General features: G+C 44.0%; 1 protein-coding gene across 2 annotated transcripts in view; it reads right to left on the bottom strand.

The window, feature by feature from the left end:
• Positions 1 to 20,130, bottom strand: part of ngfrb (nerve growth factor receptor b) — a 52,018-nt gene that overhangs the window by 29,149 nt on the left and 2,739 nt on the right. For both annotated transcript variants that reach the window (XM_067430224.1, XM_067430223.1), the window contains exon 2: positions 10,517 to 10,658. In XM_067430224.1, the coding sequence (XP_067286325.1) occupies positions 10,517 to 10,658 (142 nt within the window). The remainder of the gene's footprint in view (positions 1 to 10,516; positions 10,659 to 20,130) is intronic.

Genomic DNA, 20,130 nt, shown 5'->3' with positions numbered 1-20,130 from the left:
TTTACTGTTCAGAATTTTCAGGTGATAGAAACAATAACTTAATTGCAAGATCTAGTAAATCTGGTCTGTTACTAGGATGTGGTACGAGCAAAGACTTTAATGTGTAAGTTTAATGTGTATTCCAACTAGATATTATAGTTAGCTTTCATCAAGAACTTTAAAGGTCCACTGAAGTGCTTTGGAACGCGCCGCATTATTCAATGTGTTGACGTGATTTCCCCTGAAACTCCCCTTTTTTGAAACAGCCAATAGCGTTTCCTTAATAATATACAGTTTGACTAGAGCGGACCTTTCTGTTTGGTGAAGCCAGTTTCCTCTAACACTGTTTACCATCATAATCTCCATATCGCTCTGAAATGCAGCATTCTGTGCAGAATTCAAATGTGCGTGTGTCTGTATTCTAAATTTAGACCAGAGCGTTGAGGTGTGTGCGCTGCTGCGGTGCGTGAAACTAACAGACTTCATTTGCCTCAAATGAAAGCATATTTACACTGAATCCTTTCCTATAACATATATAGTGTGCTACGTGCCTTTCACCATGTAGAAATTAGTAAATGTGTGTTAACAACTGACCTATTTCAGCCGCACCTTCAGCAGTGTAGGCGGCGGGCTTTAGATTCTAGAGAGCATTTTGATTGGACAGAAGATTTGACGAGAAGGTGAAGTCTGCGATGATGTCACCAAAATCTGAATTTTGTTTTAACGGAAGTGAGAGACTGTACATTTTGAATGCTTATATCTCCTAAATGCACATTTTGTCATTGTTTTGGAACATACCAGCTTATTCATAACTTTAAGGCTAACACAGTCATACTAAAAGCTAAACAACTTAAATTTTGATTTCAGTGGGCCTTTAATATTACACCAAGCTAATTTTTATAATTGAGATTTTATAATTTTAGTCCACCCATATACCAAACTAAATAACCCTTTTGAAAAAGTACACTTTATAAAACTTATTTATAGTACTATAAAATATTTAATAAAAATACTTAAAATATTTATTTATATATATATATATATATATATATATATATATATATATATATATATATATACACACACACACTTAAGTGCACACTGCACACTCAGTGTTTATATGATATATAATTGTGTATCCACAGTACATATGTATATATAATTTGATAAATACTTATGTTGTCTTTTAAATATGGTTAAAGTGTAATTCCAAATACACTGACAAGCATTTATGGTAAGTAAATACTTTAATGTCATTTCTGTTGAAAGTTGTCATGTTATGTATGTAAATATATTTATAATAACACATTGATATAGTGTGTGTGTGTTGGAGGGGGAGTGGCTGGGGGTGTTGAGAGAAAATTCTCGTGGTGCCCCCCTCAGCACTTGGTGCCCTACGCGCAGCGCGTGATGCGCGTGGTGGGAGCGGCGGCACTGCTGATATGTATCCCATTATGTTGTGTGGATTACAATATTTTATGTACAGCTGTGCTATTGCTCTGCTAATTCAACCATCACACTCTGCACTTACTGACAGAATGTAAAATCAGTGAAGATGGGCCACCAGGCTGCGCAATAGGCATGAAACCCCTGTATATGGCCAATTAAACCAATATTTCCACTTGTCATTGTGTAGCATTTGATACAATTGACTGAGTTATCCATTTGCATATTTGCATAGTCATGTGTAAGTTTAAGTCACGTATATGTAATGAAGGGTGTAGAGTTACATTGAAGCTATTTTAAGGCATAAAGAAATCATTTTCACAGGATTTAAAAAAAAAATATGTTGTGATTATCAAAGATGAGTTTTAAGGGATAAAATTATTGACTGCAGGGAGACTTTTAGATTACAAGTGTACATTCAATACAATTAAGAACACATATTTGTCTCAAGCGAACCCAAACTATATTTCAATCATACATGTTTATCTTATTAAACAAAGCCATGACGTTGTTCCAGAGAACCAACATTAAAGACTGAATGAAGAGCACAAGTCTGGTAAATACCGAAGCAAATGAGTGTTCTGGATTTTTCTACAGTCTAGTAATGGGATAATGTAGTGACAGCTGCCAGTAAACAGATGAAGGTAAACTTCAAAATCTCCCTAAGGGCTACAGTCAGTAATGTTTAATGGAAGTTAACTGGGTGGGGCCTATCCACTTAAAAAAAACACATCTATAAATATATTATTATTGAGCTGTAGCGCAATGGGACAAACTCCTGCCATTGGTTGAGCCAATGTTGCCGAGTTGGGTTGGTCAGGGTGCTCATTGTATTTTTCTTTTTATAGACCCTGACAACATGAAATGGGGAAGTGATTGGTGAATAAACACACCTGGTTCTTTCACATTACACCACACTTATGTGTTAGGAATTAATATGAGACGGTTAACTTGAATTATCATATAATTATCAGCATCTGTTTTCATTCCAGTACCATCCCAAATGCTACTTAAACATGTCAACACATTATTGCTGATGTGCTGTCAAGCAGCATTGGATGACTTATAAGGCTGTGAAAAGAACAGTTTGGAGTTTTCAGCATGTAATAGTTAAAGTTGATGGATGAGGATCCCAGATCCAAGGACAGGCCCTTAGGGAAGGACTGACAAAGAGATAGAAATTACTAAAGGAAGAATGTTTAGGGTTGTAGTGAATGACAGGAGGTTGGTGTGTCTTTTGTCGAGGGGTCCTGGTGGACATGCCTTTCCCTGACCTTTACCCAAGGCTACTAAATATTAACAAAAAAGCATGCACAGAACTCAAGAGCAGGTCAGTTTGTCTGTCAATAGTATGTTGAACAAACCATTTATACAATAAAATCTCTTTAATATATCTTATAGGAGCCTGATAAAACGAAAATGCAAATCAATAATACGAGTGTGCAATGTCATGGACTGTATACGCCGAAATGAGTTTTGGCATGCATATAGTACACAGTTTTTGCGGGCATATGATACACACTTTATGTCTTATAATACGCATGAAACCGAAAATAAAGTGCGTATTATATGCACACGAAAACTGCGCACCATATGCACGCCAAAACTCCTTTTGGCAAATACATTCCACAACATTGCACACTCTTATATTCGCATTCTTGTGTGATTGTGTTGCCTATAAACATCAGTGAGGTTAAATAAACAGCAAATAGAGATTTTTCAGAAGTGGCCGACCCATAGTATTCTTATCACGCATCTCTAAGTTTCAGAAGGGAACTCAATTTCTAGGTCAAGAATTGTCTAATTTGTGTCTACTATTATTTCTCCAAATTAAAACCACTTTAATAGAAACATTTAGAATGTGTTTTACTTAAAATTTAATATAACATTTTAACATTTACAAAATAGATTATCAGCATAACAATTAATAATGTCCAGAGATCTCCATGTTCCCTTTCAGTCGGTCACGTTCGACGTACGTCAGAACTGAACCGACGAATTGGGATCTGCCCTCAGAGACCTATCCACTTCGAGTGTAAAAAACGAGCCAATCGGAGATTGGCATGTGATCCACACATTCCACGCTCCGCCCCGCAGCGCGGGTATAAATAGGAAGTGGAATGGTAGATCAAATGCTTTCAACTTCGGAGCCGAACAGTTCATTCTGTTTCCACGAAGAGTGTTTAAAAGACTGAGTCTTGGAGAGAGAGGAAGGAGAACTGCCAGTGCGGGTGTTACAGCGCTTCTCAGCGAGAGACCGACCAGTTGCAATTGTTTGCATTCATTTAAAAGAGCTTCCATTGTTGGTTCGCTGGGCGTTTTTCCCTGTTTTGAGTGTCACACGCAGGCTTGCATTCGGACTGCGTGCTGACCGCGGTCATCTCCCTGAGTGCTTCAGCACAACTAAAAGAGCAGTTTTCCATCCTAAAAGAGCAACACGGTTTGACCCTGCATCTTTTTCAAGATGTCATTCAAACCGTGTGTTTCTGGGTGCGGTCGCTTTCTGTCCCCGCTTGACGGTCATGTTCGTTGTCTCTCGTGTCTGGGCACTCAGCACGCAGAGGCTGCGTTCGTGAATGACTCATGTTCCCATTGCGGGAACATGACCATCGCAGTGTTACGGTCCAGACTCCAATACCTCAAGGCAGTTGGAGCACCCTCGCGCATCCCCCGGTCTAGCGGTCCTTCTGCGCCTAAGCAGAGGGCTGCTACTCTGGCTGATGACTTGGGTGGGGACCTGAGGGTGACGGTCAGGGCAAACCCGCCGGGTCATATGGCTCCTCGGGCCCCTCCCCCCTCCGCTGCGCCGGTGGAGTTTCCGGAGGAGCGTGCTGACCTCTCACGTGGAGTGCCAGCCGTTTCCTTTGGGGCTCCGGCGGAAGACAGGATGTCGGTCGCTGCATCGGGGGACGAGCTAATGGGCTCTGAGGATGAGGATTCGGCTGCGCTGCCCCCTTCGGGTGTGACAGCGTTGCCCGAGTCTGACCCAGAGCTTACGGCTATGCTTTCCCGGGCCGCCGCAAGCGTAGGGCTCGAGTGGAACCCTCCACCGTGTCCCGAACCTTCGCGGCTGGACGATTGGTTTCTCGGGACGGCCCGTGCTGGTTCTCAGCGCCCCGCCCCGGTGCCTTTCTTCCCGGAAGTGCATCAGGAGATCTCGAAGTCGTGGGCAGCGCCGTATAGCGCTCGCTCGCGATCGACGGACTCCTCCGTCCTCACCTCCCTCGATGGCGGTGCGGTGAAGGGTTACGTGGGAATCCCCCTGGTCGAGCGGTCAGTGGCGATGCACCTGTGTCCCAAGACCGCTGCGGACTGGCGTGGTGCCCCGCGTCTCCCCTCCCGGGCGTGTAAGTTCTCGTCCGGGCTGACCGGCAAGGCTTACACAGCCTGTGGAGAAGCCGCATCGGCTTTGCATGCCATGGCGCTCCTGCAGGTCTACCAGGCCAAAGCGCTCATGGAACTGCACGAGGGAAGTTCCGACCAGGGCGTTATGCAGGAACTGCGTGCGGCGACGGACCTCGCTCTACGAGCGACGAAAGTCACTGCACGCTCCCTGGGTCGGGCGATGTCCACTCTGGTGGTCCAGGAACGCCACCTGTGGCTGAACCTGGCAGATATGCGTGAAGCGGACAAGGTCCGCTTCCTGAACGCCCCTATCTGTCAGGCCGGCCTCTTCGGCGACGCCATCGAGGACTTTGCCCAGCAGTTCTCGGTGGCCCAGAAGCAGACGGAGGCTATCAGGAACATCCTGCCCCGGCGACCTGCTGCTGCCTCCACCCAGTCGCCGGCCGCAGCTCCCCCGCCTGCTCGTCGCCGAGGGCGTCCCCCAGCGTCCGCCTCCGCCCCTGCCAAGCCAAAGCAGCAGCCTCCACAGGCCAAGCAGGGTGCCGGGCGCAAGGGTGGCGCCCAACCTGTCCAGACCGCTAAGCCTGCCGGCAAGCGCAAGGGGAAGCGGCCCTGAGACAGGCAGCCCAGGGAGGACAGGAGCTGCTCTTCGGGAGATGATGTCCGCATCCCTCCCACACCCCCCGGAGGAGGACCGGGGGGTCCCGACTGGTCCGAAACATCTGCCGCCAGCTCTCCGGAGCTCGGCGGTACCCACATACTCACAAAAAGAGCAGTTTCCTATCCCCCTGGGCCCCAAGAGGGTCAGGGTGGCAGTTCACGACGCCTCCGGGCTTTGTCTCTCCCTCCCTCCCCTCCCCTCGCCAGGGGGCAGCAGAGTGGGCTCCAAGGACGCCCCCGGGCCTTCTCACCCACTCTCTGCCTCTCCCGGGAAAGCTCAGACAACACTCCGGGCCGCCCACGGGCCTCCCGAGTCGGGTCTGAGCATCCCACCTCTCTGCCTCCGGGCAGCGAGCAGTCGAGCGGGCTCCGAGGACGCCTCAGGGCCTTCTCACCCGCTCCCTGCCCGCACCAGGAGAGCTCGCGCGACACTCCGGGCCGCCTCCGGGCCTCCCGAGTCGAGCCAGAGCTCTCCGATGCGCTGCCCCACCCCGGGCATGTCTGTGGTGCCGTTGGTCCCGCTGGTACGGTCCCTGGGAGCGTGGCTACAGCTCCTTCGACCGTCCCGTTGGCTCATCCGTACCATCAGACTCGGCTACGCGATTCAGTTCGCGCGCCGGCCACCCAAGTACAAGGGCATCCTCTTCACCTCAGTGTGAAGCAGCGATGCTCAAGTCTTGCGGTCAGAGATCGAGGTCCTACTGGCGAAGGACGCGATCGAGCCGGTTCCTCCAGCCGAGATGAAGACAGGGTTCTACAGCCCTTACTTCATCGTGCCCAAGAAAGGGGCTGGGCTCCGGCCAATCCTGGACCTGCGCGTCCTGAATCGGGCCCTGCACAAGCTCCCGTTCCGGATGTTAACGCAGAAATGCATTTTTCAATGCATCCGTCCCCAGGATTGGTTTGCAGCGATCGACCTGAAGGACGCGTACTTTCATGTCTCTATACTCCCCCGACACAGACCGTTCCTACGCTTTGCGTTCGAGGGGAAGGCATACCAGTACAAAGTCCTGCCCTTCGGGCTGTCCCTGTCGCCTCGCGTCTTTACGAAGGTCGCGGAGGCAGCCATTGTTCCACTCCGAGAACGCGGCGTTCGCATCCTCAACTATCTCGACGACTGGCTCATTCTCGCCCAGTCTCGGGAGCAGTTGTGCGAACACAGGGACATGGTGCTCAGTCACCTCAGCCAGTTGGGCCTTCGGGTCAACCGAGAGAAGAGCAAGCTCTGTCCTACGCAGAGAATCTCTTACCTCTGTATGGAGCTGGATTCGGTCAGCCAGACTGCGCGCCTCACGGAGGAGCGAGTCAGGTCGGTGTTGAACTGCTTGAATATGTTCAAGGGCAGAACGGCGGTCCCACTGAAACTTTTTCAGAGGCTCCTGGGGCATATGGCATCCGTAGCCGCGGTCACGCCGCTCGGCTTGCTTCATATGAGACCGCTCCAACACTGGCTTCATGGCCGAGTCCCGAGGTGGGCGTGGCAGAGCGGCCAGTACCGGGTCCCAGTGACTCCTTACTGCCGCCAAACCTTCAGCCCGTGGTCCAACGCTTCGTTTCTCCGGGCCGGGGTGCCCCTAGAACAAGTGTGCAGGCATGCTGTGCTATTCACGGATGCCTCATCCACGGGTTGGGGGGCCACGTACAACGGGCATGCAGTTGCGGGTCTGTGGACGGAACCGCATGTGCATTGGCATATCAATTGCCTCGAGTTGCTAGCAGTACACTTGGCACTGCGCCGCCTCAAGGGGCCGCTACGTGGCAAGCATGTACTGGTCCGTACGGACAGCATGGCGGCCGTTGCGTACATCAACCGTCAGGGTGGTCTACGCTCCCGTCGCATGTTCCAACTCGCCCGCCACCTGCTCCTGTGGAGTCAGAAGCATCTGAGGTCGCTTCGGGCCATGCATGTCCCTGGTGCGCTGAACCAGACAGCCGACGAGCTCTCTCGGCAGCCGGCACCTCCGGGAGAATGGCGACTCCACCCCCAGGCGGTCCAGCTGATATGGGACCAGTTCGGAGCCGCACAGGTAGACCTGTTGCCTCTCCAGGCCCGACCCATTGCAAGTGGTACTATTCCCTGACCGGGGGTAGCCTCGGCACAGATGCACTGGCGCACAGCTGGCCCCGGGACCTACGCAAGTATGCGTTTCCCCCAGTGAGCCTTCTTGCACAGACCCTGTGCAAAGTCAGGGAGGACGAGGAGCAGGTCTTGTTAGTTGCGCCGTATTGGCCCAACCGGACCTGGTTCCCAGAACTAACTCTCCTCGCGACAGCCCCTCCTTGGCCCATTCCCCTGAGGAAGGACCTTCTTTCTCAGGGACGGGGCACTCTATGGCACCCGCATCCAGACCTCTGGAATCTTCATGTCTGGTCCCTGGACTGGACGCGGAGGTTCTAGATGGACTACCACAAGGAGTCGTAGATACCATCTTGGGACTTGGCTCTAGTGCTCAGAGCACTTCAGAGCCCTCCCTTCGAGCCGTTGGAGTCCATTGAGATTAAAATCCTGTCAATGAAGACAGTGCTCTTGACTGCTTTGGCCTCGATCAAGAGGGTAGGGGACCTGCACGCACTTTCGGTCAGCGAATCGTGCCTAGAGTTCGGGCCTGGTAACTCTCACGTTGTCCTGAGACCCAGGCCCGGATACGTGCCCAAGGTTCCTACCACTCCCTTCCGGGACCAGGTGGTGAACCTGCAAGCGCTGCCTTCGGAGGAGGCAGACCCAGCCCTGGCTTTGTTGTGTCCGGTCCGCGCGCTTCGCGCTTACGTTGACCGGACCCAAAGCTTTCGGACCTCAGAGCAACTCTTCGTCTGTTACGGAGGCCAGCAGAAGGGAAAGGCTGTCTCCAAGCAGAGGTTAGCCCACTGGATAGTGGATGCTATAGTCTTGGCTTACCAGTCCCAAGACGTGCCTTGCCCGTTCTGTGTAAGAGCACACTCCACTCGGAGTGTTGTTTCTTCCTGGGCGCTGGCTCAAGGCGCCTCGCTGACAGACATTTGTAGAGCTGCGGGCTGGGCGACACCTAACACGTTTGCTAGGTTTTATAGCTTACGTGTAGAGCCGGTATCTTCCCGCATCCTCGCCCCTGGTGGCCAGGAGCGCTAAGTGCCCGTTCTAAGTGTCGGCTTGCAACGCCACTCCCGCCCTCGGGGCCGGATACGTGCGTTTATTTGTCTCCAGTTGTGTTCCCCGGGAAACCGGCTAACCCTGTCGAGCTCCTCCGTCACCCCATGCGGTGTCAGACGTTGCGGACCGTCTGACGCTAGGCCTGCACCCGTATGCTTGTGGAACGTGGTTGTAGGCTGGGTTCCATATGTAGCGGTTCCCTCACGGCAACCCCATATGTGTATTCGTCCACGGTATCAGCTACCCTTCGGGCTAGCTCCATGTCTTTCCCTCGACAGAGCCCGCTCTGTCGTCTCTGGGCGTGTTCTTTCCCCCCTTCAATTAGGTTGGAACCACCCCAGAGACTGCCATATGTTGCACTACCCTGCCAGGTTAGTCCTTATGTGTATTCCGCCACCACTCCTTCCCTGAAGGACGTGGCCCCGCAGCGTACCTCTTCCGAGAGGGCACGCTTCCCAGCGGTCTATGGTCACTCTAAGTGGGTCTTGCAGAAACAGCAGTGACTGACCTCCCTGCTTGGAGCCCTGACTTCCGTACCATACTAGACGGTCCAGTGCGCTCAAGCAGGACGCTGGAAGGGCCAGCATCCTGGCGTTTTCCAAAGGGATCCCAATTCGTCGGTTCAGTTCTGACGTACGTCGAACGTGACCGACTGAAAGGGAACGTCTCGGTTACGTATGTAACCCTCGTTCCCTGAAGGAGGGAACGGAGACGTACGTCCCGTCGCCAGGAGCTGTGCTTCAGCTAGGAGCCCAGTCACGTATTCGGCTCCTCAGTTGAAAAAAGCATTTGATCTACCATTCCACTTCCTATTTATACCCGCGCTGCGGGGCGGAGCGTGGAATGTGTGGATCACATGCCAATCTCCGATTGGCTCGTTTTTTACACTCGAAGTGGATAGGTCTCTGAGGGCAGATCCCAATTCGTCGGTTCAGTTCTGACGTACGTCTCCGTTCCCTCCTTCAGGGAACGAGGGTTACATACGTAACCGAGACGATCAATGTCCCAAATTAGATATGTGATCTACGAATCATTACGCTTTTAGTTTTTCTTTTAGACAATTTTTTTTTAATGTTTTAAAATGTTTCATAACACCATATTTTCTTTTCTTATGAAATATATTTGACTTTTGGGCCTCATAGTAGTTTTCAATATATAAATTAAACATACAAAGTAAAAAAATAAAATAAAAAATAAAAACACCTTTTTTTAGAAAAGAAAAGAAAAGTTCACTTTGTAATAAATTTTACTTTTTTATATTGTTTTACTCATTCTATAAATTCAAATAGTACATCTATATAAACATATATATAAACTATTTTGTCTCATTCTATAAATTCAAATAGTACATCTATATAAACATATATATAAACTATTTTGTAGAGTTTCATACCTATATATATATATATGCCTAAATAGGCATGAAACTCTACAAAAATATGTACTAAAGGATGACTATTTTTGGTTACATTTCTAGCTACTTGTTCTCTAACTCCAGTCATCTCTCTCCTCCTATCTTGTCTTTTTCAGCTGGGTCAGACATGTGGGAGATCGTTTTGGAAGTGGTGGGATTCTGGCAGGCTCTGAACTAGGACTTGGCTCAGGACCAGCCAATGTAAATTTAAAAAAACTCTAACTCCCAAACCTCGGTACAAACACTCTGTTATGTGACCCTACCAGTGCAGCAAACGCAATGTACCACTGGATTTTGCCTTAATTAATCTCACTTATAGTCGCGCGTGGCTGAAAACACCCAGATTGGTCCCTAAGCACTCCAGACAATGTTTAGTCAAGTCTCATTTCCTAAAAGCATTTCCCCTTTAACTACTAATTACCGTTCACAGCTCAAAAGCCCTCTGCCTCCCATCAAGTGAGAATTCAGCACAGGAAATGGCATTTTAAATAAGGCAGCTGCTTCATTTTAGCAACACTGCGGCCAACATCTCTGTGTATACTCACTGTCAAGACACGGTTCACACACTGTCTGTGTTGCTCCACAGGGCTTTATCATCCCCTCCCCAGGTTGGCATTGTTTGCAGCACTCTCCACTGGTTGTGAACGCCCGTGAAGGACACATATCCCGCGTAGACAAGACATTCCCCTATAGAGAGAAAGAGGGTAAGATTAAGTCGACATTAAATTATCTACTATATGTTTTCTAAATGCAATAATTCATCTTGTATGTTTCATTTTCCAAAAATGACAGTTGGATGTACGTCAAAATACAGAAGATCTGTCGCTACTTCATGTCAATGTGACTTTATTAAATACAAATAAAGTAAATAAGCTTTAAATAAAGATTTCATCAGATAAAGGCATTTAAAATGGACTACATACACTGATGATTTCACTTGCACTTAGGGCCTGTCCAACTTTTTGTCCATTCAAATGCTCTCTCTAAAGGTGCGGTCACATTTACCTTTCTATGGCAACATTTCACATGTTAATGTCAATAAGAATCCTCACAATGTAGAATTCTGCATGACGCAAAAAAATTCCCTGTGCAGATTACACTACGGATTTATGTTTGTTGAACTTCTAACATGTAAATTTGCTGAGTTTATACTAGGGATTTTGATTCCAATTCCATTCGATTCAGTATTGATTATTTAGGATATATATCAGGAGCAATACATGGCAAATTTTCTCAAGGAAAACAAATCTCTTAACTAATGCTGTAAACTATGGGAGTAATTTACAGCATTTGCTGTCAGTTGAAGCCTAGGCTTCAATATTGACTATAATATTGAAGGTAAAAATTAACTGATTTGTATACAAACACTTAAATTACATAAAATAATTAATTTTATTTAATTTTATAATAATAAAGTTATATGAAAAATAAATATTTAAATGGTGGCAGTCAGAAAACATGCATTGAATATTCAAGAACATTACAAATTATAATAAATATGTAATATGGTGCATATATTTAGCAAAATGCTCCTCTCTAGAGTTTATGGACACTGGATATGGTTTTTCTAAGATAAATGTGACATTACATGACATTGTTTACAAGCTATTTTACTCACGACTTTTTAAATTTTGCAATAAAATGAAGGCTATTTGAAATCTGAGATTTTATTTCATATAGAACAAATTTGCACAAAGATTATTGCGATTTATTGGATAAATGCACTACAATGTTCCATTCATTCATCAAATGAAAACAGGTTGACTAATCGATTCTTGGGATTTAAGAATCAATTTAAGTTCGTACACTGTAAATTTGAGCTAATACAATGAACTTTTTTTGAGAATCGACAACCTTTATTAAAATATTTTTAAAACATTTTGTAAGCATATTGGGTAATCATTTACCCAATCATTTTTGATTGGGTAAATCATTTTTAATTGATCATTTATCAATTGTTTTATGTGGTTCAGATACAGTAATATTTTGAGTTTCTATTTATTAAAATGTATTAAACCAATTTCCTTCATTATATCAACTCAAATTTTTGATTTCAATAAACTTAAAAATTTTAGGAAACCAGCTTACTTACTTTTTTTAAGTTAAACCAACAATATTTTTTTACAGTGTATAAATGACAATTGATTAAAATCAAGAAATCGATATTTTTAACCCAGCCTTAGTTTATACACATAAAGCTATTTGGCAATTATGTGTCACTGAGTAATCTTTACACAACTGACATTGAACCTACTTTGTAAAGATTTGCCTAATGTAACTGTACTGTGGACTCTCGCCCTGATTTTGCTGAGTTACGGTGCGTTCACACTTGTCATGTTTGGTTCGATTAAAACGAACCCTGGTGCGGTTGCTCGGTTAGTGCGGTTCATTTGGACATATGTGAACGCTGCCATCCGAACCCTGGTGTGCACCAAACAAGCGGACCGAGACCGCTAAAAAGATGAGTCTCGGTCCGCTTCCAAACGAACTCTGGTGCGGTTCGAATGATATATGAACGCAACACGGACCAAAGACATGTAAACGGACCAAAAACCGGACGTAATATCACAAGATGCGACGCATAGTCAGCTGATTTGACGACGCGGAAAGATCGGTGTATCCAAAATGAGTAACGTTAACGTTAGAGGGCAAACGAGGAGCAACGAGGAGGTGCCTAATCAATATTTGGTCAGACGAGCGTGTTTCGAAAATGCAAGAAAAAACACACAAAAAGCATACCTGGTTTTTCTCATCAAATGTTGCCCATACAGACGACAGAACGGCCGTCTCTTTTGCATAAGAGATGCCCGTCTCTTTTCTGCTCAACGGAGGAAATCCTGCTGCTGTTTTGAATGTTTTGAACATTTTATGAGCTCTTCATGAGTTCTCAGCTGGTAAAAATAATGCCATATGTACACGCATAAAATGACCGTGTGTAATCCAGCACACAGCGTTGTTTTGAATGTTCGGTAAGCAAGCTCCTGCGTCATATAAGCCGACCAATCAGGTTGTGAGTGTCTCCCTATGCCTTTGGTTCGGTAACTTTAGGTTCGCTGTTAAAAATGCCAGTGTGAACGTTATGCGGACCAGGACTATATGTTTTGTTTTTGTTTTTTGGTCCGGACCAAACTAACCAAACTAACCAAACTAACCGAACTACAAGTGTGAACGCACCCTAAGACTCATCCCTGTGTCAACATATTTTGCCTATGTAGGTAATCCAGGAACAACATACCTATCCGAAAAATGTAATCCTAAAAAATATCCCTACCTCTAAACCTAACACTACCCATAAGTCATCCCTAAAATCAGAGGGAAAGGAAAGATGAATAACACTGATGTAGAAAGCACATAACCCTCATTGTTGGCCTAAACTTGACATAAACTGTAAACTTGTTCCTCCTATATGATTGGTTGATTGGAATGTTGTTTCAGGATCAACAAAGATGTGGATCCAGGAACATGTTACTTGCTGAAATCCGGGTTTGACTAACGTATAATATTACAGCTATTCAACTTAAATGTGCACTAGAATGAAAAAATGAATTAACCTTGTCATAGTGAAATAATAAGAGTTCAGTACATGGACATCACATACTGAGTCTGAAACACCATTCCCTACTAGTTCTTATGTAAATCTTATGCATGAAAAACACCACAGAAAAATAAGCGATTCTCAACATAACGCTAACTGTGGCGCAATCGCTGGGATCATTAATATGTAGGCGCCCAATATTTGCATCTGTCCAAACATGTTCATTGTCAGGCATTGGACTACATCTCTGCACTTCCTTCATGAATTACGTCACTAGAACTGTTTGTTGACAAACCCTCCGCCCACAAGAATACACAACAAAGGGGGTGTGGTCTTGTTGCTCTCCCACGTGGAGAAGAGCGCACAATGAGAGTGTGCATCTCCCCATTAAGGCGGGACCTTTCCGGGCAACATGCGCTAAGCTGCTGTCCAATCACAACACGGGAAGCGCTGGAACAATCAGAACTCGTTACGTATTTCTGAAGGAGGGACTTCATAGAACAAGGAAATCATCAGGCCGTTTTTAGGACAGAAAAAACAGTGTAATACAAGTAAATTATTTGAAAAATACGGTGTTTTTTTACACGCGAAACATGAACTCATGTTATATTGCACACTGTAAACGCAATCAAAGCTTTGAAAACACATGAAAAATGGGACATTTAAATCCCTAATCAGAGCTTTTCTGTAAAAATAACACGTATACTATTCGGTGTTTTACCTAAACATGTGCAATCTGGTAACCATATGCACGCAAGCTCTTTCACGCTCACGGATCATCTGAAAACACCAATAAACAAGAAGGCTGAATTTTAGCAATCTCCATTTGAGATGTTCATTTCACTAAAGTGTCATTCAGTCGGTCTGTGTTCTGTCAGGATGGTCAGGACTCACAAGCCGCTTCGCTGAACAACTGAACTGCTGTGTGCTGTGAGCTGCTTAAATAAGCCAATCAGAGAAGAGCTTAACATTTATATGCATGTAAATGGACCTGTAAAACTGTATCTGGACAATTTTGCCCTTAAATAAGCCACATACCCTCTATGTAGATATCAGAGAACAATTTATCATATTGTTTCGTCTCATTCTAGGGCACCTTTAAGAGAAATAATAAATCAGATAATCATTTTGAAAAAGCCTGCAGATGTAGATACAGATATGAACCGTACAGCGTTTTCCCACTTCTGTGTATTTAGAGTGTCTATCTCCAGGGGCTGCAATCCCAGAAGCTAACAACTTCCCACACTGACTCAGAGCCAAAAATACTATTTGTATAACAATGGTGCAAGACTTGTTGCATTATTTAGTCTTCATAATGCCTGATGATGCCTATCAACAGCATTGCTTTGGAGAAATCAGAGAGCTTAAAAAGAGAAAACATGCATTTTACCAGTAAATCTCCATGGTACATTTAACCTTAATTCAATTCTCTGAAAACTATCTCACTGAATGATTGGCAGGAACAGCCAAAGCATGGCAGCTGAACAGGGCTCTTTCTCTTTCAAAGCATTTATTCTGTCTAAAGTTTTTATTTACGTTCACAAGATAGCAAATAATTTATGATACCTAAGTCTCAAGCCTTACAAGCCAGACCCACATCAAAATGTTTGGTTGGGGAACACATGGGAAAAACGGTTGTCTTTCTCTCCATCCAATAGGATAGCGCTACAACCAACCAGAGCAATGAAGGAGAAGGGGAGCTAGTTGATGGATTAGACTCAGAACACATCTTCATTTTTTAAGAATGACTTCAGTGCCATTCTTTGTTCTTTTGTCAAAGAAAAGCTCAACTCTCCAGAGCAGAATTAGAAAGACCACTGTTCTTCAGCTTCTTTGTTTTCAGTAGCACGTGGAACCATCACAACTCTGCCGTCATTATGTTAAGCCCGCCCATTGACTCTATACCCGATGTGATTGGCCTGACCAGAGTTTGGTTTTCCCAGCTCGCAAGCCAACGGAGAGTTGCTAGACGCCAGGGCTGCAAATTAGATTTGCTGCCCCTAGTGCATCTAGATTTCTAGGCTAATAATTCTCTACTTTTTTCTCAAATTTAAAAATCACATTAAGAACCTGATGTGCCCTTAATTATCTGAAATAAAATTGAATGAAAAATGTATTTTCCTTACTGATGAATTGGCTCTAGTGCAGCAAAATGAAAAGCAAGGGATGCTCATGAGGGGCCTTATTTATGAAACATGAACAGAACAAATTTCAGTAGTAATTGTAATTAGTGCTTTCAAATCTATGGAAGCCTGTTTCTGCCTGAGGGTTAAAAAAAACGCAATGGTGACTTTAAATTCTGCATTTGCGATTTTTGTATCAAATAATTGCGATTTAATATCTTGCAAATGTAAATTTATATCTCACAGTGTTTTTACAATATTTCCAACCTAACTTAAAGACAACATAAGCCAGCTGTTGCATGTGTGAGGGTGTAACATGAATGCCAATAAGTGATTGGCTGGCTGTCAGAGTAACAATGTTTATCACAGGTGTGTGGAATGACGTTTAAAAGAGAGAAGAAAGACAGAGATAAAGAAGGAAAGAAAGAGATTAGATTATTCCCTCGAGGCGTTTGTGAGTCAGCTGGAGAAGTGACAGAGATGAGTGAAAAGAAGAGGAGGTTGGGTAAGCACAAATTAACATTCCCTTCGTTTCTACCTGTCCCTCACATTACCCCCTGGCATGCGTTACATTCTCCTCGCACACATAAAAACACAAAACACACCCCTACAGCAGCATTCCAACTCAGGTAAAGTTCAACAACCCCCAAAATTTCAGCAGCCCATCACTTAAAGGGGTAACTAGAGATTTGGCCACACAGAATTAATGCACAATTATCAGGTTGATTGATTACCAAGGTTTTAGAAATGTGTGAAGGGTCACAAACAACGACACATGTCATAGAACCTGTTTGCAATCACACTGTTTGCCGTTCAAACTGACAGGAGGCCAAGCTGCTGTAACTTGTGCCGTTTTTTTAAGCAGATGCAATCAGTAGCATAACATTTCAGAACATGTTTATTTTCACTACTCATACACCTAAGAATGGTCCTAATGAAATGCATTCGTCTACATATTTTTTTTTAATCTTCATGATTGTGAAATTGTTGAATTTCAGTGAACTTTAACCACATTTTACATTTTCAAGAGAATGTGAATGAAGCTTGCCCTGCAAAGTCCCAGATACAAGCATATTTGAAGCATGCTGCTATGTCATTTCTAAGGTTTTTCGAGTGGTTTTAAGTCAGGTTTATTGTTGTTTTTCACAATACATATTGTTTGAAAGTTTACAGAAAACCATGGTGTTGACGTTTATAATATCTTAAAGGGACTATATGTAGAATTCAGAAACCATTAGCGACACCGGTGGTGTTAAATAAACTGCAGCCACTAACATGCAAATGTGCCATGAGACTGATTCAATGGCCCAATATACTCTTACATATAGCCCTTTACTATTTTCGTGCATTATAGATGCATTTATAAAGCTGGGTGATAATATAGTTAACATTTTGTGAAAATACAAGCAATCAAGCTTTTGGCATGCTATATAGTATATCACCCTACATGAGTATAATGCATGTAAAATTGATAAATGTATGATGAAGTTGGACAGACTTATATATCCAACTTATTATAAAGGACTGGGCAATAATACATTTTGCGACAAAATAAGTCAAGCAGTTGAAATTTGCTAAAGTATTATACTTCCAACTTGTAATTCCTGGGTGATAAAAAGGGTCATTTTTACATATAACACTTAAGCATTTGAGATGTATTGCAGTTGATTCTTTATGTGTACAAATTCCAGTCTTCGAGGCTGTGCTGTAACGTGAATAAGTCACGGCTGAAGGGCGTTGTTAGACACAGGCGAAGCGGTGACTTATTTACGATACAGCACTAGCCTCGAATACCTCATGGTTTACACATATTATAGTATTTTAACCATAGTATTATAGCCACTTTTATAAAACGGTTACCAAACAATACAAATATTAGAGCTAAAACATATGTATCAATGCAACTTTCAAGTAAAATTACTAAAAGCCTTCCTTCCAATGGAAAGAAAATGGTCCCTGACCATAAACAGCAGCAGGAGTTACAGTAATCTTAATATGTCTTTATCAGTCAGTAGCAAAGACTTTCATATTGAAAGGATTAAAAACTTGTTAACATGGAACAAGATGCAACTGACAAATGTTTTAACTAGCGCTGTCATTGTCAGGGCTCAGGGAAACCAATTAAAGGTGCTATAAGTGAATCTCTACAATTTTGGGGGGGGGGGGGGGGTTGTCTTTTTGATGGTTGAAAGTCTCCTCATATCCTGATAGCAATCACTATGTTAAAGGAACACACCAATTTTTTGGGACTTTAGCTTAGTTACTGTATCCCCCAGAGTTAGATAAGTCCATACATATCATTCTCATCTTCGTGCATCCCATAACTCTGTAGCTTAGCACAAAGACTGGAAAACGCTCCATCTAGCCTACTGCTCAATAAGTGACAAAATAATGCCAACATTTTCCTATTTACATGTGATGTGTAACGTTACATCGTGTACTAAGACCGACGGAAAATAAAGTGTTGCGATTTCTAGACCGGAACTATTCTCTCATTCCTGCATAATAATTAAGGAAATTTGCTACCGTACCATGGATGCAGCAGGCGCAATGATATTACTCGCTAGTTCTGTTACTCACTGTACTGTAAAGTTTTCTTAATGTGTATTATATATAGCCTGGCTCTGCCCTCTTACGTACTTCCGCTCAATTTTCATTTTCCTTCAGTACTACGTCTGGGACTGCTGTGTAGTCTTAGGTTTTCTCCGAACAATTTTTTACCGGTCCAATCAGCGAACAGAGGGAGTGGCTGAGAATGATGACGTTGATGTCGAGCGCTAGTTTAAGATGTAGTTCAGTAATGGCGGCGGAGAAAGATGCAAACTAAACCATTCATTGCATTGTGGCACTGCACCGCTGCCGAACAGTCTTTGCTGGGGTTTGTTGGTGGCCATGATGTTGTGGCCCTCCAACAGGGTAAAAGCTGTCCGAATCCACATCTCTGAGTTTTCAATAATATATCACTTCAAAATTCAATGTTTGTAATCATTTTTGACCACTACAGAACACCATACGGTTGCTTTGCTGTTATTAGGATGCATTTATAGACTTGTATTTCCTTAAAATGCTGGCAAGTATTTAGAAGAGAAATATATTTAATCACCGCTCAAACAAGTTAAAATAAAAGCACTTAAACATTTGAATTGGTCCGTAATTTATAGCAGCATTTATTATCATACCAAGCATATGATATTTTATTTACAGCATACAATGATGTTACGGACCACGTGAGCGCTGCGTTCTCTCCACCGTGGCGTGAATAAATCACAATCCGAATGCAAGAGTTTTAGGTTTTATTCTATAGTTTTATTACTGAGGTGGCATGCACATGTGCACTTTTATTTTGTCGGATTTCCATGAGTGAAACAGGCGAAGGGCGCATGACATACGTCACGACTAAACATTAGCGATTGGTTATAGCAGATCCAGAGTGGCTCAGGGCAGATCCAATAGTTTTAAACCTCAACAGGGTGCCCGCCTTCGCGGAAATAAACCCTTGTCAATGGAGAGTGGCCAGACTCTATGTACAAATGAAATGTACAAGAGTCTGGTAAAACCAGGCTATATTATATACACTGTAATCCAATAAAATTGTCTCTGGACGTCTCGCTTCTGGTCTGTGTGCATTCATGAGTTTTGGGGGAGGTGTGGCTTCAGACCGTGATTTGCAGGGAGGGGATCATATGCTTTCAATGCTAGCAGGCTAAAGTTAGCATTTCCCAGATCACCTATTGCACATTTAACTGTTAAAAAAAAACAGGATATCGCAGCGGACACTTAGATTTTCTTCAAACTCTCTCTCTCTCTCTCTCTCTCTCTCTCTCTCTCTCTCTCTCTCTCTCTCTCTCTCTCTCTCTCTCTCTCTCTCTCTCTCTCTCTCTCTCTCTCTCTCTCTCTCTCTCTCTCTCTCTCTCTCTACACACACACACACACACACACACTCACACACACACACACACACATGTTGGTCTATGTGGTTTACAGGGACTCTCCATAGGCGTAATGGTTTTTATACTATACAAACCGTATTTTCTATCCCCTTACACTGCCCCTGCCCCTAAACCTACCCATCACAGAAAACATTCTGCATTTTTGCTTTTTCAAAAAATCATAATTTAGTATGTGTTTAAGGCCATTTGAATTATGAGGACATTTGATATGTCCTCATAAACCACATTTATAGTGTAATACCCATGTAGTTATACAAATTTGTGTCCTCATAAACCACATAAACAGGCTCACACACACACACACACACACACACACACACACACACACACACAGTGAGCTTCAATGAACATCAATGAGAACAAACATGTTTACATTGCTAAAAGTGATTGCTTAGGGTGTGGTTTAGTGATACACAGAACCGTTGGGTAAAGTGGTCATAACTGTGTTTTATCGAGAATATATCAGAATCTAGGACTGGAACTAACCGTTTTATAAAACCACGTAAGGTTGGCAATAGTAGTAGTTTTATAAATCATTATTATTTGTTATT

This window comes from Pseudorasbora parva, chromosome 21, assembly GCF_024679245.1.
Source record: "Pseudorasbora parva isolate DD20220531a chromosome 21, ASM2467924v1, whole genome shotgun sequence".
In the NCBI taxonomy this organism is placed as follows: domain Eukaryota; kingdom Metazoa; phylum Chordata; class Actinopteri; order Cypriniformes; family Gobionidae; genus Pseudorasbora; species Pseudorasbora parva.
The sequence above is the reverse complement of the archived record's forward strand: the minus strand, read 5'-3'. Positions and strand labels throughout refer to the sequence as shown.